The sequence below is a fragment of the Dermacentor silvarum genome, chromosome 11, assembly GCF_013339745.2.
Source record: "Dermacentor silvarum isolate Dsil-2018 chromosome 11, BIME_Dsil_1.4, whole genome shotgun sequence".
Classification (NCBI taxonomy): domain Eukaryota; kingdom Metazoa; phylum Arthropoda; class Arachnida; order Ixodida; family Ixodidae; genus Dermacentor; species Dermacentor silvarum.
Window position 1 is genome coordinate 19112675 of NC_051164.1, and position 25575 is coordinate 19138249.

Below are 25575 nucleotides of genomic sequence, written 5' to 3' on the forward strand. Positions count from 1 at the left end.
CACGCTGTGCAGTCATGTGCTGGTGTGATAATGCAGTCAATTTCTCTTAATTTGACATTGGTTAATGTGGCATGCCTTCTAATTCAAGTGGTTTCGAAATTCTCGGAGTGCACCCACTCGTGTCAAACATCTTTTTAATTTGAATAATTCAACCTACTTCTGCCTGTCTTGTCAATCTCTACTTACTGTAAATTAGGTGTAGTTTAACATTAGTAATTGGTTCGGAGTATGTCATAATGTGCATAAGTTAATGTACATTGCTGGGCGACCAAAGGGAAATGTCCTAATTACATAGCGTAACAACAAAGAAATGCAAGGCAAAAAAATCATCTTATAGAGATGACAATATGGTAAGAAAGTATGCGAGGGCAACAAAAACACAATTAAACCTGACTTTAGTGACCACAGCTATAACAAATTGTTATACGGCAGTATATATTAGTTTAAATTACTCGTATTCTCAATTCGTCCTGCAGTGGACATAAATAGGCTACTGCTGCTGCTGATGATGATGATTCTCAATTTGCATAACTACAATCTGTTTGGCCCTTTGCAAGATGAAAACGCGTGCAACAACTTAAGCATCAGGCTGGGGGACACCTCTACCCATCAGGAATGCTAGTATGATTTCGGTGGCTCTGGGATTCGAACCCTGTACCTCCCACATATTTATTTATTTATTTATTTATTTATTTATTTATTTATTTATTTATTTATTTATTTATTTATTTACTTATTTACTTCTAGCACCTCAAAGGGCCCCTAGGGAGGGGTTTTTCATGAGGGGTGGGCGATCTTTGTGTATTCTTCAATAATGCATTTGAGGTGGGCTGGGTTTGATAGAAGCACGTCATTGGCAGGACGGCTATTTGATTTTTTAATGAAGAATGAGAAAGCATGGGCCGGGCGCTTTACAACAAGCTCATTGCCGCTTGTGTATGGTTTCACTAGCATGTGGGTACGCCGAATGAACATGACAGGGCTCATTACAGCTGTGCTTTTTTAACCCGCATGGTTTTCTGTTTTGTGGTAGCTGCTAAATGAACTGAGATGGTCTCAAATGCATTTACAGCATAAATAAATGTTGGCTACACAGAAAGAATTCAGGATATTCAGGACAACAAAGTCTCACTATATTTTATGCTCATGCTTCATGTAATTAGGTGTACGTTCGTCTTGCGTTAGTTCAAACATCAAGTTCCCATCAATATTTTGTTTGAATTATCCAAACTTGAACAAAATATGATATATGATTCAAAGTAATAATACGAATTACTTAAACAAGTGATATTGTACACGGCCTTCTCTCGGGGGTTGTTTATGCCTGAATTGTGTTCTCGACATTACCAAATCACCTGCCACGGTAGCTCAGTTAGCTAAGGCGTTGCGCTGCTGAGCACGAGATCGCGGGATCGAATCTCGGCCGTGGCGGCCGCATTTCGATGGAGGCGAAACGCCCGTGTGCTTGCATTGTAGTGCACGTTAAAGAACCCCAGGTGGTCAAAATTAATCCGGAGCCCTCCACTACGGCGTGCCTCATAATCAGAACTGGTTTTGGCATATAAAACCCCAGAACACAGAATGAAGAAGACATTACCAAAGGATTGCAAGGTGTAAAACCAAACCTTTTATTTGGCAAGTTTGTGCCCAGAAAGCAAGAAACACCGAAATGGAAATGGTAGTGGCAAGTATAGTTAGCAGTTGTCAAATCATAACTGAAGTAGCTCTTGGCCAGCTGTTAACTTTGAACTTCATTAACTTTTTAATTAATTATTTTATGGCACATCTTTCAATCTACGAATTATAGCCGCTGGGTTCGCAAGGCGTATTCACTTGTCAAAGAATTGTCAGGAGTGAACTAGTTTCGAGATATTAATTTTCAAAGTGTCTGACGAAATGCATGGGCGTTCCAGTAAACTTCTTGAGTAAAACGCTGTTTTGTGCATTAAAGCACAAAGTTAACTGGAACACCCATGTATTTCGTCAGACACTTTGAAAATTGATATCTCGAAACTAGTTCAGTGCTGAGAATTTGTTCCAAGTGGATACGCCTTGCGAACTCAGCGGCTATAATTCGTAGATTGAAAGATGTGCTGTAAAATAATTAATTAAAAAGTTGATTGGCGTAATTATGTTAATTATTCAATTAGGCATTTTGATTTCTCGTGGAAATAATGGCCGCCTCATCGAGTAGTTTAGATCAAGGATTATAATTGTGCTATCTGCCACAGGCAGTTTTTAAACATTTTGGTGCAGCTAAAATGAAACACCCTGTATACTTTGAATCTACAAGAAATGTTCTATCCAGATATCCAATAAAAAGATGTCATTTCCTGAATACATTTAAAAATTTTTTTTGCCGGCTGTTAAAGGGTTAAAATGCTGGAGCAAGTGCTCAGACTGGTGTGTGCTGTTATACAAGCTTGAGTAAGGATCTGAATGCCATGAATCTTGCAAGTGAGATCCTTATCTCTGTAAAATAAAGGATGAACAGCACAATGCCCTCTGATTTACGTACGCACGACCAACTGCAAAGAAATTCTGTGCTGCACAAAAATTTGGTTTCAGGTTTGGATACGGAAGGTTTACAGCAGCCTCTGCACAAAATTAAACGTTTAAAACACCAGTGGATGCATCATGAATAGCTTGCAAAGTAAAAAAACAAACATTTCTGATACTGAAAGTGAAAAAGAAAAGAAAAAGAAAGAAAACCGTCACCAGTTACCGTCCTGCGGAGATGGCATAGAACCCAGAACATTGAGAACGGGAGTGGCTCTCGACATGACCTCCAAGATTAGACGACACCCTCAGTGCACTGAAAATATGCAATGTGCTAAGTTTTGCATCACATTCGCTAACCATCAGGTCTGCTTAGGTGCCATGACAGTTAATAAAAAAATTATGCAATTGCCAGCTCTGTAGCTTTGCCAAGAATGCTTTAATCATATGTATTACTCATTTGTAATCACTTAAGACAAAGTGCATTGCAGTTGGTCTGCAGAATTCTGCAGGTTGCAGGATTGAATCTAGTACTTTGGCCTCTTTTGGGAGCAAAACTAACGTCTTTTCTCAAGTCTCTTCTGAGTTTTCTTTCTTTCTCCTTTTTTATCATCTCACCAGCCCCGGAGAAAGGTTCTACACCCCTGAGAGTCACTATGGCAGTGACAAAATTCGGAAGTCAAACCGCCGAACGCTGGAGAGGCACATCAGGTTGCCTTTCTTGCCAGCTGAGCTGAGCGACTTTGCTGTGAAGATCGGCTCTGAAGAAGTGTACGGTGGCTGGCGGAACCTTCTCTCGGACGTCTCCAGAAACGTCACCTTGCAGCTGTTTGGCACGGAATTTCACTTTGCTGACATCACTGTTTTCCTCAAAGGTGCGGATGTCCGTTTGACAATGAGCAACTGTGCAAAAGAATTAATTAATTAATTTTGTTGATCAGAAGAGGAAAAGAAGGAGGTAGGCAATTAAGGGCCGTGGGCATCGTAACTGTCTCACCCCTCAGTGGACACCTGAACTGTCCCGCAGCTGTGAGAGAGATGGAGAGCAAGCAAGGATGGTGGTGTTGAACTCAAAGAGACACAGTCGACTCTCGTTAATTTGACCTTGGGTAATGAGACCTAATTTGAACTGACTGTAAAGTCCCGGCGAGAAACCATTCATTGGGGGCTATGGAAGAAAAACTCGTTTAGTTGAAATATGAAAGCATGCCTCTTTGGTTTATTCAACCCAGAGCAATTCCCATCGGCGCTCCCTCTCGCGCATAGTGGTTACTAAAAGATTGAAAACACAAGAAATTCACCAGACAGTTTTACTGCTTCTCCAGGCGTGAAGCTGTTTTATGTTTATCCTTTCATGGCCAATGCATCTTTCACCTGCGAAGCCATCCGTTCCCGCTTGTTTTGTGTCGTGTCACATCCCCGTAGACAGCAGTGTGTTTATCTGTTCAGCTTGGCGTCACATGACAATTAGTACGCAGGGTTTTCTATCGAGGTCGAGAAATAGATTAGTTGAGATATCGTGCATGAAACAGATCGGTGAGAAATACAGCATGAAGAAATGCATGGTTGCGATACTAAAACAGAATGAATGAATTCATTCATTTAAGCTGGCACAATAAACTTTTTCCACAATAAAATTTTTCCATCTAACCGTTAAGCTGGCATTTGTTCAGTCGACCCTTTGGATAATTCAACCAAATCTTGCAGTCCCAGAAGGATCGAATTTATGGCAGTCGACTCTAGTAGCTACATTGATAGCTTGCCCTTCTGAATTACCGAATATGGATCATTCCTAACATGTGTGAAATAAGGGACACAATAACAATATAAAAAAAAAGGTGAAATTCCCCTGCCAGCTACAACTAATGTTATAGATTTTGACAGCCTATGTCCAGGATTATTTAAGTGTGTTTCAAGAAAACTAATGATAATCTTTGCAAGAAAACATTACCCTGGCAATTTTGGGGAACACAGGTGCTACAGCACACTCGAATGACAGACACAGACAGAACGAAGGACAGATGTGCACTACTTTCAATGGAAGTGCTACTTTGAGATGTGAAGTATGTGTACATGAGCTCATCAACATCAACCATACGAAAATAAGCCAAGGCAAGTCATCGCATGTGCAGTCCGACAAAGCTTAGGTAATTCATTTCGTTTATACTGAGTGATATACTTGGGACGCTGACACAACTAGCACCTGTGTTTACAAGCAGATTGGCTTCTGTGATCTTCTGTGTGTCTTGTACAATGCTCTTGTACAATGCTTATTATTCACTAAACAATGGTTCACAATGACTGTCATGATAGTGTACCGACAGATGGCCATCCCAGTACCTGCTGCTAGCAAAATATGTTCTCCTGAACTTGTTGGGAACTTTTTATGCATAAGAATGGCCCAAATAAAAAAAAAATACATCTGATGCCCCACTGATCCTATTGGCATCGCAGTATTGACACAAAATTCAAATGCAGGGTGGCCGTTGTTCTTTCTGCTCATAAAAACTAATTTTTAAGCAGGAAAGCACAAATAAGTGGAACACCAATGCATTTCCTTGCACAATTTGAGAGCACACTTCTTATAACTGGTGCCAGCCTTGGAATTCCTCCGAAGTAGAGTTTCTTTGCCGTCAAAAATAGAGTAGAGTTTCTTTGCCTTCTTAAACTTCAATATGTGCCCTAAAGTAGTTAGCTAAAAATTCAGTTAATGAAAATTTTCAGTTTATGAAAATTTGATTGTTTGTCGCACATACATTCCAATTTCTTGTGAAAGTATTGTCCACCTCTTCAGTTGTAACCTAGCACAAAATTGCACTAGCTGCCACAGGTGATATTAAAAACTCCTGTTTATAGATCTTTTAAAACCTAGTTTAAGCCAGTGTTTCCCTGAGTACACATGTCATGTCACGTTGAGGCCAATTCTTTTCAAAGAGGCCTGTGGCCTTACTTTTTGTTTGTGTTTAGCATTGAGTGCAGATAAAATCAGGCTTGAAAAATTGGAGAATGTTGTCCTGTCTCACTTGCAGAGATAGAGCAGTTTGTGCTTGGCGCCGCAAAGCTCAAAGATGGCCAGTGGCGCCCCGACTGGGAGGCCTTCTTCGACCTGCTTCTGCCAAAAGGTGGCGCTTCCAGACTGAAGCAGCCACTGAGGCATTTTCCGAAGCTCCAGGAGGGATTGAAAAAGATTCTGGATGTCCTGCCACCGGTGGGGCGGATGTCACTGACACCTGTCGTGGATTTGAACATGTTCGGTGAGTGTTATGTCAGTTTACTGGCTTACAGCGACAACTGCATCTATGCACAAAGTATACTTATTTCTTTCTCCCTTTGTTCATTTACAGCTAAACATCGATATAAGAAACAAAGATATAATGAGAATCGGATATAATCTAGTTTTCTGTGTGATGTGGCTTCATGATAATGTTCAGCTGTATCCAGGCATGCATATTTTCAGGCACAACACGATCATTGGTAGTCAAGTGAAAGGTAGATATCCTTTGTGAGACATTGGCTCTTCCATTACACAATTCCATGCAGGAAGAGAGTATTTCTTTCTGCTCACAGGTGTGTTATTTTTTGTATTACTTTTGGAATTTGCGAGGTGGCACCTGACACCACGTGGTTTCTTTGGCACCTTGTGGTAAGCTTTGAGCCATTGATACATTTTTGCTCTGCACATATATTGACAGTGGTTCATTGTAGGGGTGCTGTTTGTTTTCTTTGCTTTTTTAATCTGGGTTTTTGATAACATATGTATATAAGTTCATGTCTTTTATATAAAGCGTCAGTTGTGAGTCACTGCTCGTCCTTATGTTTCTTCATTTGCGAATGTTCAAGTTGCGCTGTTTTTCACAATGAGTGTCTGATCTTGTTGGTATGGCTTCATTACGGGAAAACAGCATTCGTGCAACTTTATAATAATAATAATAAAAAAACTTGTGCCAAATTGGAAATGAAAGAATTGTGTACTGACGATGATTGTCAATTAAGTTAGCAGCCAATCACTTCAAAAAAAGCTATTTGTTTTAATGAAGGAATGATGCACTTGAAAGCGTATACTATAACATTTAACATTTGTTAGCCAGTGAAAAGCGGTTGCCAGAGAAAGATAAACAAGTACACCTGTCAATATATGTACCAGACAAATAACCACTAGTATATCAACATGTGTAGCAGGAGCGGTTTTGCTGCTAGCCACTACTCTAAATAATTTATCAAACACATAGTTGAAAAAAAAAAAAAAGCTTTTTAATAACTTACTACGAACTTGCAGAGAGCAGCCCACTGTTTATCTGCGTTCAGCACTCCGCTACAAGCGCAGCGCACGGGCCACTTTTATGGTCGACATGAGGGTTCAGTGCATACTTGCACAAGCTATCGTGTGATTTAAGAACATGGCCAAAGATTCTACAAGTAACAGAATTAATAGAAAGCCAAGGGAAGGGAAGCGTGGTCGAGGATGGCATGGGATTACATGTTGTCGTGAAATTATTTAATTTTCAAGCATCAAATGAAGTAATTAATGCAAAAGGAGAGTTAGCTCTGGGAGGATGCCCCCTTCTACTGCAGTGGACTCGGAGCATGATAATGATGATGATGCACTTTGTCTCGCAGGCACAGACCTGACGTTCTCAAGTTACGGCGAAATCATTGCGGCCCTCATCAGTGCATTCATGCCACCCGAGCCCTTGCACGAGCTGTTGAGACATCCTCGGTCATTCGACATTACGCGCACCATCCGTATAATCGAGGGTTACCACCAGGTGCCAACCATGCTGGGTCTGCCACTCAACTGGACTACCAGTGCTACCCTGGTGGCTTCGCTGAGAACTGAGGCGCATCAGGACCAGCCCGAGCAATCTTGCTGTCAAAGTGCATCCAAGGTTTGCCTTCTCACACACAATCTTTTTATTTCCTTCACTAAGAAATGACAATGTGCAAGTTTAATTGATTGCCTACACAGTCTTCCCTGTGCTGCTTGAAGTTGCATGGGACAATAATAAAGATTCAGAGATAATAATAACGCAAGACTCTGCATGCAGCTTAATAAATACTCGAATGTGGGACATCACAACAAACAAATTATCACTGGCAAATTGAGTACTTAGAGGACAATTCAAACACAACTAAAAATTGCAAGGAATTTTGTTCAAGACACTGCTTAAGGAGCAATTTATTTTGGCCACTGAAGGATATTGCATCACGTGTAATATTTTAATTATGAGAGTAGTAATCTCTGCAGCTTTACTGTTCTGATTTGAATGTTTTTGTTGTCATATTGTCCGTGGTGGCATATCATGTGGCTAGCAAGATGACACAGGCACAAAGTTATGACATCTGCACGCATATTCTACATGGCTGGTGAACCTGGACAGCCAGTTTCCTTTCTAACCCTCTCTTTTTGTGGAGGGGAATTGAAGGCAATGCTGATACAGGTTCCATGTCAACCTGCCTCCATGGGGAAGGCTTCCTTTGTCCTCACATCCACCTTACCCAAGATGGCAGTGCCTGGCGTGTCACCTGGTTTTCCTGTGGTACAATGCTCAATTCCAGAAATAGTTTTCATGGAATGTGCTGAAAATATGGTTGCCGTAATCCCCCTCTCATGTGCATGTTTGTAAAGCCACGGAACAACGAAGAATGTCTGTAGACAAGGTGGAAAACGTGCAGCACAGCTTTCCTGCACTAAACAAATTTATGCACAATGGCAGTGCAGCTTGTCCTCATTGCAACTGTTACATGCAGCATAGTGTCTCACATGTTCGGCTTCTACAAACACCTGTTCCACATGCCAGAAGAAGCTCGTGACAGCGTCGTTCATGAGGCAGTGATGGGATCTAAAGGGCGTGAAAGGTTTAATGGAGCCTCAGTATGCAGCTCTCTCTAGAATCCTGAACATGTGCCAGCAGACACTACATTGCGCCTAACTTTTGCAGCAAGGATAGATTGCGCCACCATTGTGCATCAACTTTTGCAGTGCAGGAAAGCTGACTTGCAGGTTTTGCCACACGTCTATAGTGGCTTAACTATAACGAGCACAGGTTGTGAGGAGCAAACATTGAATGCTTTGAAGGCACCCTAAGCAGAAATCTCCAGCATTTGCTGCAGCAGCTAAGAGGTGCTTAAAGGCCCCCAGACCATTTCGGACACTTTCAACCCATGTTGAATAACACACGGTGACACGCATAGTGTACAGAATACTGTGACCCTCTTTGGCAAACATGGAAGCACCATGCACCAAGTGGATGCCACAGATTAAAATAAAAATAATCCCGTGCTTCAATCTGGGCTTTTCTGGTCTCTTTGTCGCATGTCGTCACGCCAGCAGGTCTTCATGCATGATGTCGCCAGGATAAGACATACTGCATTTATTCGATTATAAGGGGGTCACGATTAAAGCGAGAGTCGCGAGGGTGCAGTTGGAGGACCCGAGAAAAAGAACCTAAGTACTATGCACATTAACATAAGGTGATATTATCACGTAGAGTGCCAGCGAATTATTCAGATCTGACGGGGATTGCGCGGCATACTGAATAATCGAAAGCCCCTGGAATAATCAGTACAGGTTATATGCAAATTTCACTTTGATGTGTGACTTCACGACACTACGAACTTTGCCTTATGTTTTGGCTTCATGGCAGTGAGGCATGCAGTGCCATAAAGCCACACTGTAAGGCAAAATTCAGGCCGTGCAGTCGCACGCCAGGGCGAAATTCGCATATAACTGACACCTGCAGTAACACCTTTACTGTTAAATTTTTCAATTATTAGATTCAGGTTATACGTGGAAAAATATGGTACCGCCTCACCTGCCAAGGATTTTTAGTTGCTACAATTTGGACTGCCGTCTAAAATCTGGATCACTTGAAATGTTGCAATGCTGCTGCCATATTGAAACAGTAACTGACTCTATCAGCCTCATATATAAGGTAGGGGGGCGACATACAGGCTAAAGATTTTGGGGAAAAAACCTCAACTTATATTTGGATAAATACGGTACTTAGGAATGTCTATGCACAGGGACAGGTGGGGATGAGCTAGTGAACACACACAAGCGCCAACTTCAACAAAGGCTTTCTTCGAGACACGCACACATATTACGCATACATATCACACTCATGTGGAAGCAAAGATGCCATGCCACATTAAATAAAAAGATCCTATTTTTCTTGACAAGGCAAGCAAAGACATGGTCACACACTGGTCATTTGAACTTGCTATTTTAGCGGCTTCAATAATCAGCCTTGTAAGTTCGTCTTTGTGTCTCCACGCAACAAAACATTTCTAAAACGACTCACAACAATACATGCTGCAAGGCAGAGCCAGCCAGCCGTCCTTTCTTTACAATGTTGCTACATTCTCAGCAAAGTCAGCCTTTTTTTTGTGATGTGTGATTTTTTTTAGCGTATGGTTGCTATCTGTGATGCCCTGCCCTACATTCTATATTACAAAACCTGTACTTTCATTTTTTTTGTCATTGCCACGAAGTAGAGGGAACCTCTTCTGTTTCTGTTTTTCTTTCACCGGCAGTGGAGCGCTGACCTTCCTGAATCGCATGGTGCTCGATTTCCCGACGAAGACGCGAATAGGAGTTCAGGCCAACAGCTCTGCCTACACGACTACACAGCTCAATGCCCTGCTGAATCTGCAACAGCACTCCGCTCACGTTGAGGTTGAAATCCCAAGCAAGGAGCAGAAGATCCTTCAGCTTGTGTGAGTTGTAGTGGTTGAACACTGCGTTGACTATGTGCTATTTGCTTCCGTCCTGAAGGAGCATGCAGCGAGTCGACCTGATGTGCCCACGTGTGAACTCCACAAAGCCCAGCAGAGTTTGGTATCTCAAAATTCTATTTTAAACAGGGTAACACTGTGCAAAGCCCATAGTAACATTTATGATATGCTAGAGTGAGTTTTCAGTTGTGTAAAGTTGAACAAACCAATGAATAATTAGTTACTCTACTAATTAGGCTTTTACCTGTACCACTTCACAGTTTTTTTTTCAGTTTTTTTTTTCTTTCTTTTTTTTTTGTATGAATGTACTCTCTATGAAGCTCACAAGGGTGGCTTGGTGGGCATCTTAAGGGGGTAACAGTGCACACAGATGGGGACAGAGTGCATAAATTCAAAAATGCATAAATGCTGTCATAAACAACCAGCAACTGCTTAACTGATTTGAACCAAATTTGTTGCATTACAGAAAAAGCTGTATCCTACCAACAAAATTTTAATTTAGGGCCCCAAATGTTTTTAAAAATTGGCAAAAATTCATAATTGAATAAAAATAAAAATAAACTGAAGCAAAAAGCTGTAAGATCCATAAATCTGCACCAAAGGCTGATAATATTGCATTTCTGTAAGCTACTACATCCATTAGAGCATATTAGGTGAACAAAATTGATAAATAAGTTTACAGTTTCCATAAAATTGTTGCAGTGCTTACCACGGTATTTCAATTTTCACCGCTAGTTAACTAACCAGTTATAGTACACTTTAGAGTGGTTTATAATAAATCAATTTTGTTCAGTTGAGATGCCTCAAAAGGTGCACTTTATTTAAATGTGATATTGTTTATTAATGCCAAGTTACAGAGTTGTAAATGTGATACTTCTGTTTTATGAAATTTCATAATTTTCAGAAAATTTTTCTATTAATGGTCAAAATCAAAAATCTAGTTCCTAGGAAGGGTAGATTTTATCTACCTTTTTTAAATGAGCAGACCTCATCAAAATCGGTGCAGTGCTTGCCGAGAAAAACGATAGTGCTGTTTCAATGTAGTCACATGCATTTCTAAGGTAAAGCTAAGGCAAAAAGGGCAACTTACAGAGGTCTTGCGATGGACAGTGACTGGTAACCAAGATACGATTCATGGCAACCCATTTTCACACCAGTTTCTGCAACCTGCCCATCACCACACTGAAATATCTCGCGATTGGTGGCGTTCGAGTCCACTCACACCGCCATCGTCACGTTAAATGAGCATGTACAGATGTGCTGCTACGGTGCCCCTGATTGGTTTAGTAGGTTTGTTACTGCAGTTGTGCGACTGAAAAATTGAGCAGCGAGCGATTGACCCAAAACATTAACTTTTTTTACCAAAATGATCATTTGCGACCGGTCTTGCGAGAGCCCTAATGTAATACAGAGATAAACAGGGCACATTGTACTAGAAGGTATTAAAGTTGAGCAAGAAAGTTGAACTGGCTGTTTACAAGTACTGCTTCATTATTTACAAGCACACGGAGCCAACAGCACATGGGCAGCACAACTTCTTTTCACTGCAGCTTGTCATCTTGCTGCTCAACTCACATCCACATTGATGACTGTTGTCACAAGCATCGCAATGCAATCTTTCCACTTCAGACGCACTAACCAGATGATCAAGCACGACCGCATTGAAGAAATGGGCGACTGGAACGTCCAGCGTGTCAACGTTGACTGGTGCACCGGTGATGGTCTGGGGCGTGCCACGGGCTTGCAGTTTTGTCACGACCGGTCGTATGCCAACGTCACTCACCTGATGAGACCATGGTTCCTCATGGCTGCGCCTGCGAGCTGGCAATTTGTGCTAAAGCCATACAGCAAGTGAGTTTCTTTCTTTTTATTCTTTTCTTTTTTTCTCAGAAGCTTGCCATTAGGCATAATAAATATGGGGCTTGGTTTGTGAAGGTAGTCCAATAGGGAATGATGTGCTCATGAATCCATATGCCCATGAATCCAGCGTTCCATGTTTGTTTTTTTAGTTGTTGTTCTTACTTATGCTTACATCCTTGCGGCTGTATCTTTTTCCCTTGATGACCTTTTTGTCAGTTCACTCATCATTTTCTTATTCCTTTTTTTTGGCATTTTTAAGGACCCATGCAACACCTGTGTTAAGAATGTGGGGAATGTGTGTGGTAACAAAGGGCCTCAATTTGCAAACTTTCTCCAGTGTAACTATTTTGAATGCGTCATGTTCATGGCGATCATGTTCTGATAGAACTAAGAGGTAGAAGATACACAAGTACAGTAGAGCCTCGTTCATATGTTTTGGGAGAACACGCGAGAAAAACATACCAACCTCGAAGACATACGATTCGAAGTCGCAAAACAATTTGTCAGACTCAACTGTAGTTGACATCTTCGTAATGCGAAGCATTGCGCAAATTGTTGCAGCACGAGACGCAGGCACGTGTGATGAACTTCCGGATACCGAGGGGCCCGAGATGTAGGTTGTCGTCTTTGTGGTTTTGGCAAGCCATGAAGTATGCTTCCAACGGCACTACACCACACATGCCGTGAAACAGATAGGTAAAGATGGTTATTGCATGGCTGTTAATGCGACATGCGATGACCTGCGATGAGATTTGCTGGTACAGAAGAGGAAACCAAGTGTGTGCCGGCATTTTCACATGGCACTCCCGGGAGGGCTCTCCCCATGCAAAAAGTTAGCGCGGCGAAAGTTCGGGTTGATGCTCATGGCCAGCTAAAGAACAGACAGCTTGATCTCGGCCATCTGGGTCGGGCTGGGCTTAGTTTTTGCAAATGGCCAGCCCGTTTGCCGAACACCAGCATGAGATCGGCTGACAAGATTGGCCCAATGCTATGACTGCTGATTAATTCATCGTGGCCACGTTCGGCCCTTGCAGGGTCTGACAACTTCCCCAAGGTGGCAACAGCATGGCTTGTCCATGTCGAGCACTTTTTGGGCAATATTCACATCTACATTTTGAGTCGCTTATACCGGGTGTTTTTTTTTTTTTTTTTTGTATGACAAAGGCCCCTGTTCTGTTTCTTCAGCTGAGTTACTTACCTGTTGAACAATGTATTCTGAATAAGTTGCAAATGCAGAAGTATATCATAAAAAATTGCTCTAATTATATTTTAATTAATGACGTTAAAGCGCATGCAATGGCAGAATTAGAGCCCTTCAACATGCAGGGCCTATTCAGGTGGAACCAATTTTGTAACTAGCACCAGTTCAAGATATACGAAGTATAAGTGTGCAGCAAAATGAATTGGTGTCCTAATTACTTCCCTCCAGCTTTGTATATATCCGCGATGCAGCAGGAAAGTAGCTATTGACTGCCATTGCATTTTTGACACACACTTTAACATATATCTCAAAACTGGTGCTTTACAAAATTGGTTCCAACTTAATTGGCACTGTATATTGATAAGCTCATCTCCACCATTGCAACATGTATGCTAAATTCAATAATTAAAAAGATAATTAGCACTATTTTTCCCAATTACCTACTTCTGCACTGCTATTCACTCATTTAGAAAGTAATGTCCGCCGGCTTAAGTAACCTAGCTTAAGAAGTGGAATGCTGGTATCTGTGACAAAATTAAAAAGAAATTGTTTGACATAAGAAAAAGCGCCCTACATTATTCACTTGATTTATGCATGCATTTGTGTCATAAAGCATGCTAGAAGACGAGCGCTTTATATACAAGTTATTGCTACAGTTTGACTTTTGTAAAATTTTATTGTACTATTTAAATACAAAACACAACTTTGTTATGGAAAGCTGTAATAGTAGGTCAAACATAAAATGTGAATTAATCAATAAAAGTCTTGTATGGGCATTTGAAAATAACTTTCCTTGGATTGCATACGCCCATTCGTACCAGATAATAGTGCAGCCAGGTCGCTTAACGCTTAAACTGCTTCTGCAATGGTCACGCTCCAACACATGAAATAAAAGCATGTACTGCGAGTTTCAGACATTGAAAACCAGATACTTTGTGGTCTCTCAGTAATCATTTAACTGCTTAACTGCCAATGAGGAGATAACTTGTCTTTACTATGAGCGTCCTCTGGTGCCGATGACGAGTTAACACGTCCTGAATTGTTGGCAGTTTTCGAAAAAAATTGCCAAAAAGTAGCAAAAAATTTACAAGAAATTTGAGAAAAACAAGGGCGCAAAATATGCAGGTCTTTAAAGAGGCCCTAAACCACCCCTCGAGCTGCTTGGTGAAAGAACACAGACCGCGGGTAGCATACACTGCTGTGAAACATCTCAGCCAAGTTTTGCTGGCGTATGCGGTGCGTGGAGCTCGCGAGCGGAGCGTGAACTCACCTTTCTCTCAAATGCTCTCTTTTTAACAGCAGCCATGCTCCTCACTTATTTCTGGATGCTTTATTTCATAATGAAGTGCATTCCCACATGCGCAGCTGCTGTTGGTTGCTGCGGTCAGCTGCACCGCGGCCGCCGCGAGGTGCCGCCACGAGTCCACTGGCTAAGTGCGTTGCGGCTCACTGAGAACATTGTGGTTGGCTGACGTTTAGCGCGTTGTAGGCACCACATCGGAAGTCGTGGCATCTACCTTGACATCCAAAACGAAATTTGAACTGCACGCCACGGTGACACGTGGAAGGCGGAGTGTTGTGGCCGCACCCCACTCCGCCGTAGCCTTCGCAGCGCAAGGCATTGAAGAAGGAACGGAAGCACAGTGGAGGCCGTGTTTGATTGCCAGTAACTCCACTTCTGCTGAACGCATTGAAGTATTTTTTGCGGCAAAGTATTTCTGAAATAGCCTATTTTCACTTCAAATGCCTTTCTCCACTTCGATAAAAAGTGGTTCAGGGCCCCTTTAAAAAGTTCTGCACTTCTAAAAATTTTTTTTTGGAATTTGTCATGGCAGGGGGATAAGCATTGTACTTAGAAGTAGGTTTTGACAAATCCGTGATTTTTCATGACACACTAAATATGCCTAGCACACGCAGTTCCACATTATTTTACCAAAAAATGAGCATTGCAAAAAATCTGATGCGAACAAGTCAAAATATGCCTTTCTTCACATGATTTGACATGCATCACGCCACGACCATAACGTACATTTTGTGCACGGCATACAGCATGCGAAGTGCACTGCATGCACACAGTGGTGATCCACGCATTCACAACCTACCCACAGCCTCTTAATCCATTTGCCCTGCAAGCTCTGGCACATGAACTCTTGCACATAAAGTGCGACTACAAAGACCACAAGGTATCGAATTTAGGCAGTTCCCTAACACACACATATGTGCATGTGCAAACTACTTTCGAGCAGGATCAAAAGATTGACACGTGTGCTTTCGTCTTTAATATATGTTTGTAGTGCATAAGGCAAGACAGATCATGCTGTGCTAGTTGCACATGTCAATTTCATTTAGTTCAAGGTATATGATAGGTAGTTCAGCATACATGGTGAACAGATTGAAAAACACAGACAAGCTCTCAAAACAAGGCAATGCAGCCTCAATGGCCAGTTGCATATAGCCAGAAATGTTTTGGTGGAGAAGAGGGGGGGGGGGGGCACTCACTTGATCAGGGGCGGTGAGGGGGAGAAAGGGGAGAGGGTGAGTGGGCAGGCCTCATCATACTAACAAAGGAAATTTCGGCACGGGGGTTTGGGGTGAGGGGGAGTGGCACATGCCTGATGTGCCACCCCCTTGCTATGTACGCCACTCCTGAAGGGTACTGACATGCTTTCTCTCCTGATTAACTGTAAAAAAGATAGGTGCGAATAGCATAAATAAGACGTGCGACTTATGTGCGGAGCTCGTAGGAGGTGAAAATCCGCAGCCTGGAAATTTCACGTCCACGATCAAGGTGGGCTTCCCGCAAACAAGAAGCACAGCGCCGAAGAAGCTGTGCCGGTCAAACAGCCACTGAACACTTCTTTCCCGCCGAAAGGTCCTTCTGCCCCCCTTATCTCCTTACTGCTCTCCGCCGCCGTACCTGAAGCGGTGACAGAAGAGAAGAAACGATGTCGAGCAGAAGAGAAAAGAAACAATCACCACCTAGATGCCAGCCGCTCCCATCCCCCCCATTAGTGCTGCCTGAGCATTGGCCTGAGCCGACCGCCACAGACAGTGGAGGTGATCATGCGCCCGTCTCCCATCTTCATCCTCACTCTCCATTTCACTCATCTCCTTCCTATTCTTTCGCTCCCCTCTCCCCAAAGGCACTGCACCGTACGTGCTCGTTAAAGCGTAGCAGGAATAAGCGCCTTTCCCATTCGCTACACCACCACAGAAGAGGAGAAAAGAAGTTGGCCAGTGGCGTCAGCCCAGCATGAAGCCGACGTCTGCAAAACTTTCATGCATGGTATTATGCTGCCCTACGCATCGGCTTCCATGACCGAGCCAGTGCCGACGAGGTCACCCACCAGCACCATAGGTCAGCTTCTTTACGGCCCAAGCTCTTCATGCTGACATGATCAGCTCCCAGCAATCTGCCAAGCATCGCTTTATGGTCGGCACTCGGACAATTTTGCTTGGATCATTCGCACATGCCTCACGTTCTTTCTTGTTTACATGGAATCTAGTGGCCAGAAAAAGGTATCACGTGATCGCAGTTTGGCGATGTACTGAATGTTGGTGCCAAAAGATTGTGTTCTCCGGGAATGTATTAAACATTAAAAAATAAGCGTAACATTATTGCGTCATTTTTTTGTGTTCTCAATTGCAAACATTGGCGCCGGGAAATCATATGGGAAATCAACAAGGTTGTACTGGTTATAAGTTGGTAGAAAAAAAAAGCTCCGTTTTTAGTATCCTGGGCCAGTATTTTGTAGCGATGCCTTTCCGATGGTAATGCCTTTTCACGCTTATCGCGCTTGCTCAGTGGTCAGAGCGACGGTCAGCACACATTATCAGCGGGATCAGCCAGCCGTGAGCGGTGGATGATAAGACTAGTATAGAATAAGGCATAACACATCGCTACAAAATACCGGCCCTGTATCTGTGCTCATGACATGTAAAAACTGCTCACTTGCTCAAACACATTAACATGTGCCTGAGCATGCATGCACACACATACACACAGCCTCTAATCACGTATAATGAAATTGCACAAGCACATATGTGTGTCATACTGTTTTGTGTTTCCAATACAACACTGCACCAAATGCAGGAAGTCATTTATATGCTTTGAATTTAACCGTACTGGCTTCAGGTTCATCCATGTGTGCTTTTTTTTTTTATTGGCTCTTAAAATCACATTGTATTTCACCATCTTTCGATACTTGGATGTGAAGCCTTATGTTTTGCCATTGCAGATGTTTATTGTGCCCTTTCTTGTTCTTTTTACAGTGGTATAACAACAATTGCAGTCGCGGCAGTACTTCCTTCAAAACACAACAAACTCAAGATCGAGGTCATCACAAAAGGTGCATTGTTAGTACTTAATATTTAGTGAAGGTGTCCATTCCTGAACATCAGTTACATGTGTGACTACATTATACTGATAAGCTGCTCAAATTGTGGTACCAGTTCAGTGGGCATTTATTTGTGCTGAAGCAGTGGGATCAATTTTCATAAAATTTTCTTTCATTTGTTTTCATAAAAATGAAAGCAAATGAAATACTGTAATGAAATGAAAATACTGTTGTTTCAAGCAGAAACAGTTCAGATCACACATGGATACATAGTTACATTCTAGTGTGTGAAAGGAATGTGTACTTGTGCCATCTTAAGTCTTAAGTCAAAAAGGAAGAGTTACTTGCTAAAAAATGAGTGCTGTGAAGATCACCATTGCTGTTAGTGACTCTAGTGAGATTGTTTGCACTAGTCATTCACTATGAGTTTGCGCCTAATACTTTGAACGCAATAGCATTCAAAGCTCCCTGACTGTTTCTCACGCTTTCCGGCAACTGCAGCTTATGTAACCGTAATGTTTACCGGGAAATGCTGGCGGCGTACGCTGTGCACGAAGGTGAGTTTTCTGGTAGAAATGCAGCCTCTTTCTTGGGCCGATCCGGGAGGTAGTGCACAGTCGCGCCAAAAAAATTGCATCATTTTTAGGTTTATGTTATTGTTACGCACTTTAAAATTTCAGTCAGAAGATTTGACATAAAAGGCATGGGCTGTCGGTGTTTTGTTTCATGACATTTGTTTGTGGGCTGTCATTCTCAAAATTCTGAGGAATAACTTTCTCAAGAATGTAAGACAAGGTATGAGCAACTTTAGTGATAGAATGATGTGGCAATATAACCCGCATATACCGCATGTCATATGGCGTGGTATATACATATACCTAAATATATACCAAAATTGTCGCTCACAGGTGACGACGCTGGCACCGGATTTGCTGTGGCACGGGGCTCTTAACACTATCGCGTTAAAAGAAAGGTTGTGCTTCAAGACCTTTTGGCAAATAAGCTCTGTGGAAATCCACAAGGCAGAGAAGTTTCATGAATGGCAAAAAATTGCCTTTGTAGATTTGTACTAAAAGCAGACAGCTGGGCTAGTTGGGATATCGCGTTGTAGCACACTAAAATACTCTTTTTTTCCTTCAACAATAGATCTGTGGAATTCCCTCCCAAGTGAAATTATTTGCTCACAATCTGTGCACTCATTTGTGTCGGCACTCGAATTGCACCTTGAGTCATTATCGGAATGATGAACGCATTGTGGTCGTCTTGGCTGAGCGTTCCTCAAAAATCTATCAATGACGTATTGCTCCCAATTTCTTGCACACGCGCTGGTGTCCGTATGTTCTTTCGTACTTTTCTGCGCTCTGTTCTTGCGCACGGTTGTCCATTGGATGGTATGTTAATATATGTTACACTTGATACTGTTTGTAGATTACACGGCACACCCAATATGCATTTTTTTTCTGTATTAACTGCTTCTTACACCTTACATGGCGTACGCACTATATAGTTGGTTTTTGTTTCCTTGTAGTATTTACTTCTTGCTTACATGGCGCGTCGATTGTAACCATTGCCTTTTTGTTTTGAGCTTGCTGCAAACCAATATGTCCACTCCTGTATGAGCCTTTCAAGGCTTACAGGTATTGATAAATGAATAAATAAATAAATAAATACTGTACTGTACTGCACTGCACTGCACTGCACTGCACTGTACTGTGCTATGCTTTGCTGTACTGTACTGCGACATGTACTACTTTTGGATAGATGGCAATTTTTTTTTTCCATAAAACAGCTTTCGGATCTCATTACCTCCGTCAGACACCAGTGGGTTACACCCACTGGTGTCTCTCTTACTACTATAATGATACTGCTTGCAGTGTCAAGCGCAGAATCGAGCTTTAGAGTAACAAGGACATAGGCTAATTACAAAAAATGCACATGAACTAGAATTCTTTATTTCTATTATGATATTGCTTTACAATCATTGAATAAACATTTATACAACCTCCATGAAGGTACCCCAAGCAACTGTGGAAAATGTGTAGTGCAGCTAGCTTCATGGTGCAGCCTATGGGCACTCCGAAATCTGAAATAACTCATAACGGCTAGCCCTGTAAGGAACTTACAACACATTATCAGAGTGACTGGCTCAGCACATAGCTTTGACAGATACTGCAATTCTTTCTCATACAGGTTTACCCAAGGCAGGCATAATATACGTTTATCTCAGTTCCTGTACGCAAAGTATGGCTCATGTATTTTTGCTCTTTGCTCCATTTTTGAGATGTGGCAGCTAGCGAAAGCCACAGTACGGCCACACCTTTGGCTCTTACTGCTCAGCCAGCCACTTTGATAATGTATTGTGTTTTCAAGCAAAGCTTGTATTGGCTCACTTGTGTCGGGGTCGGTGTACGCAGAAAACTATCATCATCAGCATTGGCTTGAGCGTCATCGTCTGCTTCCACAGCTGGCTCATTGGCGCCCCTTGGGTTGCGTTCATGCCACTGCTCTCGCATTCGTCATCGTCGTCTTCTTCCACAGCTGGCTGTGTTGCCGCTTATCATTCCAGCCTAGCATTTCACTTCTCTTCTGTCGTCGTAATGGGGAGGCCACGTTTACGGGGGTATGAGCCTTTGCTTAAGGGGGTATGAGCCATTCATTGTCTTATGTGATGGACAGATTTAATTTTGAAGCAATTTAATTTCAAAGAATCGCAAGCGGCAACTCGAGACATCAAACGCAAACGACAACACGATGAGCAAAGAATCGTACAACGCAATGGAAGGAAAAGTTGCACGAAAGGGAAGGAAATGTAGTAGGAAAAGGAAGGAAAAGTAGTAGGTCAGGATCACACACGACAACTTCCCTTACCCTCATTTTCTCAAGAGGGGAGGGCTCGTGATTTTTTTCTTGTATACGCCTTTTTGTCCCTCTAAAAGCGCGAGTAGTTGAACCTCTCTGTAACGAGGTAACATCTGACGTGAAAATATGTTCGTTATTTTCAATATTTGTTATAGGCATATATTCATTACATGCTGATATCGGTGAAAAGCTTTACTTCGTTATATCCAGTAATTTGTTATATCCATGTTGGTTATGTCGACACTCGACTGTATTTTCTATTTTTTGTCTCAGTAACTGAGTGGGTGCAGGCTCTGTACATCTGCTCCTTTCCGTCTCATCCACCGTACTATTCCCACTGATCCAAAGACATGCCAAGTGACTCAACTACACTCCTTGCTGAAATCATCTGGCTCATTCTACAGTTCACCTATTGATATATACTCACTATATCGGGTCTTTTTCATACAACGAAAAAAAAAAAAGACACTTCTAAGATTCCTTTTCCCACACTTTTCTCGCACTGTCTTTTTCAGGCACAATGACAAAAAGTCTGCTGACGTATCAGACTAAAGCTGATGGTGGGTTTGAGCTTGTCGTTCCTGACATGCCTTTCCTGAGGGCAGCCATGAAGAAAAGAAACTCTGATGTTCAAGATGGGGGCAACGCAGTTGTGACGGAATATGTCCTTGGATACGCGCCGGGGCAGCAACTTGTCCTCATCTATGAGGTGAGAAGGCACGGGATCAGTGTCTGTTGTTTGAATTTATTTGTAACCTTATAACTATTTTTTATGAAGTTTATTTTCCAAGAGGTTCAAAGAGGCAGGGGAAAAGTTCAAGATGCAAGTTGCAAAACATCCTAAATGGTGTTGATAATGAAAGAAAAAAAAAGATTATAAAATTATTGTCTTGTGTATGAAACTTTTGCTGCTACTGTACCACCTTGTTTTACTTACTTTAGCTGCTTTTGTTTTATCTAGTACGCTACAGAAATAGCAGGTGCCGTAAAAGGGTTTTTTTCTTAAAGCAATTGGTGAGGACCCTTTAACATGTCTGCTGGGTTCCGGAAGTGTTCACTTCGTAAGTGTACAGCTGACTTAGGTTAAAATAAAGTTGACAGCCGCTTTAGCATACGCCAAACAGGATGAAGGCAAAAGCCTGCGTGCTCGTGAGACATTAATTGAATTACTTGACATTCTCATTCGAATGCGTTGTTAATTCCTATCACTACCCGGCACACTCTGCTAATTTTACATGGAGTGTGCCCTTTGGTGACACAAGAAAATAAGAGAAGGCCTCAGTGCACAACGAAGCACAATAAGCAGTTCACTGAGTGTATTTGTGGGGTGGTTTATCTAATTCTCCTCACCTGTGACAGGTTCTGCATTGGACAAATGGCTAAGTGTTTCAATGAAAGGGCACGTGAACATAACTGGAATGTAAAGAATAACGCAGCAGGCACCTTAGCCCTACATTGCAAAGAATGCAAAGGTAAAGGTGATGGTCTGCAAAAGACCCCTTGCTAACCGATCTTGGAAAACACAACTTTTTTGTCCAGATCGAGAAACCAGACTAAAAGGGGATAGTCGAAGCATTGCATATCATCAAATCTAGTGACAGGTGTGTCAGTATGCTGTCTGTTTCACTTTTACAGGAAGAAATTGCTTTTCTCGAAAGCCACCTGTAGAAAGAGTTTGTAACTTCATGCGAGGTTTGTTTGATTTTCCATGAATGTAATCGCTCGCGAGTTCAGGTTGAGCTTCATTTTTTACCATGTCTTTTCTCTCCCCCTCATGCCATTTTCACAAGTTCTCATGTTGTCATGTTCTGTTTTTTTTTATTATTGTCACCTTCGTCTTCACTGCAGTTGATTGTTGTTTTCATTCTGACATCTTCGTAGTCTTTCGTTCCTTCTTTAGGAACGAAAGCCGCCGCCTTCACTCATGTTGATTTTTGTTTTAACCACGTTTTATAGGTACCATCGCGCCTTTTCATTCCCTCACCTATCGCCTACACTTCGGTTACTGTTAATAGACATATGTCATCGTCGTTTTTTGTCTTGATAAAACAATTTTTGCGTAGCATAGATTGGTTCACAATGTGGTGCATTCGGTGCAAGCAGTGTTAACAAGTTAGTCTGCAGAATTCTCTCATTTGTTATGTGCACATGTGTGAGTGACGATGTGGTCACGTGCCTTGTCCTAGTTTTTTTCGCGCAGTTTTAACATTCCGTCAAATATATATGCACCCCTGTATTTGTCGCTACTTCTCAAGACATACTGAAGAGTTTATTAGTGAGCCACCTGCGAGCATCAAAGCTGCCTAGCTAGGCAGAGCAGAGTCTTGAGATCTGATATTGTTTCAGAAAATTATGGGATCACTTTTCACATTTTAACTGGTGAGTCACAACCACTGGGCGTAATTTACGCTACAGTTTAAGAAATAATAAGGAAGCCGTCTGGGGGGGGGGGGGGGGAGGGGATCAATTAAAAATGTTAAAACATTTCTAGAAGTTGCCATTGTCATCAGCAACTTTTCGCTAAACATATGGGGTGATCTGGTCTGTGATATGGCTACGTTGTCTAAAGAAAAAGTTACTAATGCTGTTTTGCTTAATTTTGGCATCATTGTGCATCTCGTTTGGGCCTACTCCATCTTTGGCGACTGAATATGTAGCAGTGTGGAATCGTATTCCTACTCGCATCCACAAATATTCGCGAACACTCATTCACATTCGTACATGCTTTTACTCACATTTACTGGCACCCACTAATGGTATACTCGTGCCCAATCACACTTGCCTACAGTCATTGACCTCCACATGTCCACTTGAAGCTCACCAGCACTCAGTTCAGTTGACACCCACGTCCAATCACACCTTTTGTCATTCACTCACACTCTATTTCATGTCTGTGAAATGAGTGTGGAGCAACTGTGTGTCAGTGCTCTCATGAGTGAGTATACCAACACATGGTATGTAGTGCGACAGATACAGATTATGAGATAAATGTGCAAGAAAGTGCATGTCAAGGTGACAGTGCCACAGTCAAGCGATGGCATTGCAGGACCGGTCCAAACAAGAGCAGAGGCAGAAGCCGACCAAGGAGGCCAACCGCATTGCCAATGGACAGAGGGTGACAGTTGGTGTGAGACAGAGGTCACTCAACGTGCAGACCAGTTCCAACGTCTATGGGCTTTCTTGGACTGTGAACACACAGCCATCCGGAGTCAAGCAGGAGCTGAGATTCAACTTTGAAAGGTTTGCCTTTTTTCTCCTCTACACCTGGAGCTCTGTGTGCAGCTTGCTTCTTGAAGGCAGGTTTGAAAATAGATCCAAGTTTCTTCTTTCCAAGTGAATTGTAGTAGGGTGATGAAGTTAAGAAATTTGCAGGCACAAGTTGGAATCAGCTAGTGCAAGACAGGGGTAATTGGAGGTCACAGGGAGAGGCCTTCGTCCTGCAGTGGACATAAATATAGGCTGATGATGGTTGTCATGTCAATATGTGGATCTTCTTGGCTCATCAAGAAGCTTCCATATGACAACTTTTTTTCCTGACTGACTGGTAAGTAATTGTGCGTTATACCTATGCTCACTTTCTTTCATTATTTCTTTATGCATGTGTGTGTGTGCATGAGCATGTATGTGTGTGCGTGTGTACACTTTAAAAAATGCTTGGGCTCCTCAGTTGCTTAAGCATGTGCCTGTATGTTGTACCTAAGTTGCCAAATGCACTGATCTGTTATGGTCAAGCTGCTCTGTAACATTTTGCTAAGCTCACTGTCCATAAGGTCAAGATTGTCCATTCCTTAAGTAAAAGAGCTGTGGCCTCTGGGACAAAAAGAAAGCATGTTTTAGACGCCGAAAACTGGAACTGAAATCTGCACTTACCTGTAGCGCGCACCCAGGATGTCTGCCAGGGGGGGTTGAATTTTTTTTTTTTTTTTTTTTTTTGGGGGGGGGGGGGGGAATGAGGCAAGCACTTTGCATAATATTCAATTTCCTTGCTTTAGCCAGAGGAATCCAACAGCAGATAAAATGTGTAATAATTATAATACTGACACCAAGGATAATGACGATGTTTATTTCTTCAGCGTTCTACTCAAAGTAATTTAAGGGTGAATGAATATAATACAAGACAGTGATAGAGTGTTTTTGTTAATCAGGAAAATTAGACCTCAAGCCACCTCCTGAATTGTAAAGACAATGTGAACAGAGCCCTGAAGGTGCACGTTTGACTGGTGGGGCTGGACGCGTGGGGGGGGGGGGGGGGGTAACTCGGCCTCAGGGGGGGGTTACAACACCCGAACCCCCCCCCCCCCCTCCCCCGCGTCAGTGCGACTGGCACTTACCCACTGCTATAGCTGTTAGATTCTTCCGCTGAGTTCAAGGTTGTGGGTTCCCAAAAGTATTGGGTATTGTATTTTGTACTGTATGAGGCTTTTGGACAAAGTGTAGATGGCACCTTAACCTGCCTCATGTGCTGTTCAATCCCCTTCACCTTCAGAATGTACTGCTGACCAGCCCCGTTCAGCACATTCCTGCTTTGGGACCGCATGAGCTGCCTCAATAGAGATTGATGAAGGCACATGTAACACTTATTAAGTGCGACAGTCGTATGTGTAGGCAACTTTACCACTGTCATTTATTAATGTGTGCTGAATGCTGTCCATTCTCATCTGCGTTAGTTTAAGCTTTGAAAACGAAAACAGTAACATCTTATTTACAACAGCAAAGTAAAACAAAACACCACTGAGTGTTAAATTTGACTTATTTCTCTGTTTTCTCTTTTGCGTCTGGTCAAGTGTGAAACTGTAGCACGTGGAAGCTACGCCGATTCAGTGTCTGCTCCAAGAAACCAAACGCACTGTTAAATGCTGTTGGACTAATTGGCGTAGTGACACATGCTCTGGCCCCGTACGTTTCCCTTCATTGCCACAGAAAGTTGTCTGCGAGTACAGCTTGCGGTCACACTCTACACCTTAGTCCATCACAGGAAGTCTTGCACATTACCAGCTACTGTGGCATACTTGCACGTGTATAATAATAATGGCTTTATCCTGAGGGTAACCACTGATGTCGATTCTGTCTCCCTATATGTGCAAT

General features: G+C 42.3%; 1 protein-coding gene across 1 annotated transcript in view; it reads left to right on the top strand.

The window, feature by feature from the left end:
* The window catches only part of LOC119432444 (uncharacterized), a 115695-nt gene that overhangs the window by 25817 nt on the left and 64303 nt on the right, over positions 1–25575 (top strand). The window contains 9 exon segments of the mRNA XM_049658240.1: positions 3121–3374; positions 5529–5753; positions 7117–7385; positions 8219–8355; positions 10033–10215; positions 11863–12084; positions 17567–17643; positions 21006–21199; positions 23537–23730. Coding sequence (XP_049514197.1) covers positions 3121–3374; positions 5529–5753; positions 7117–7385; positions 8219–8355; positions 10033–10215; positions 11863–12084; positions 17567–17643; positions 21006–21199; positions 23537–23730 — 1755 coding nt within the window.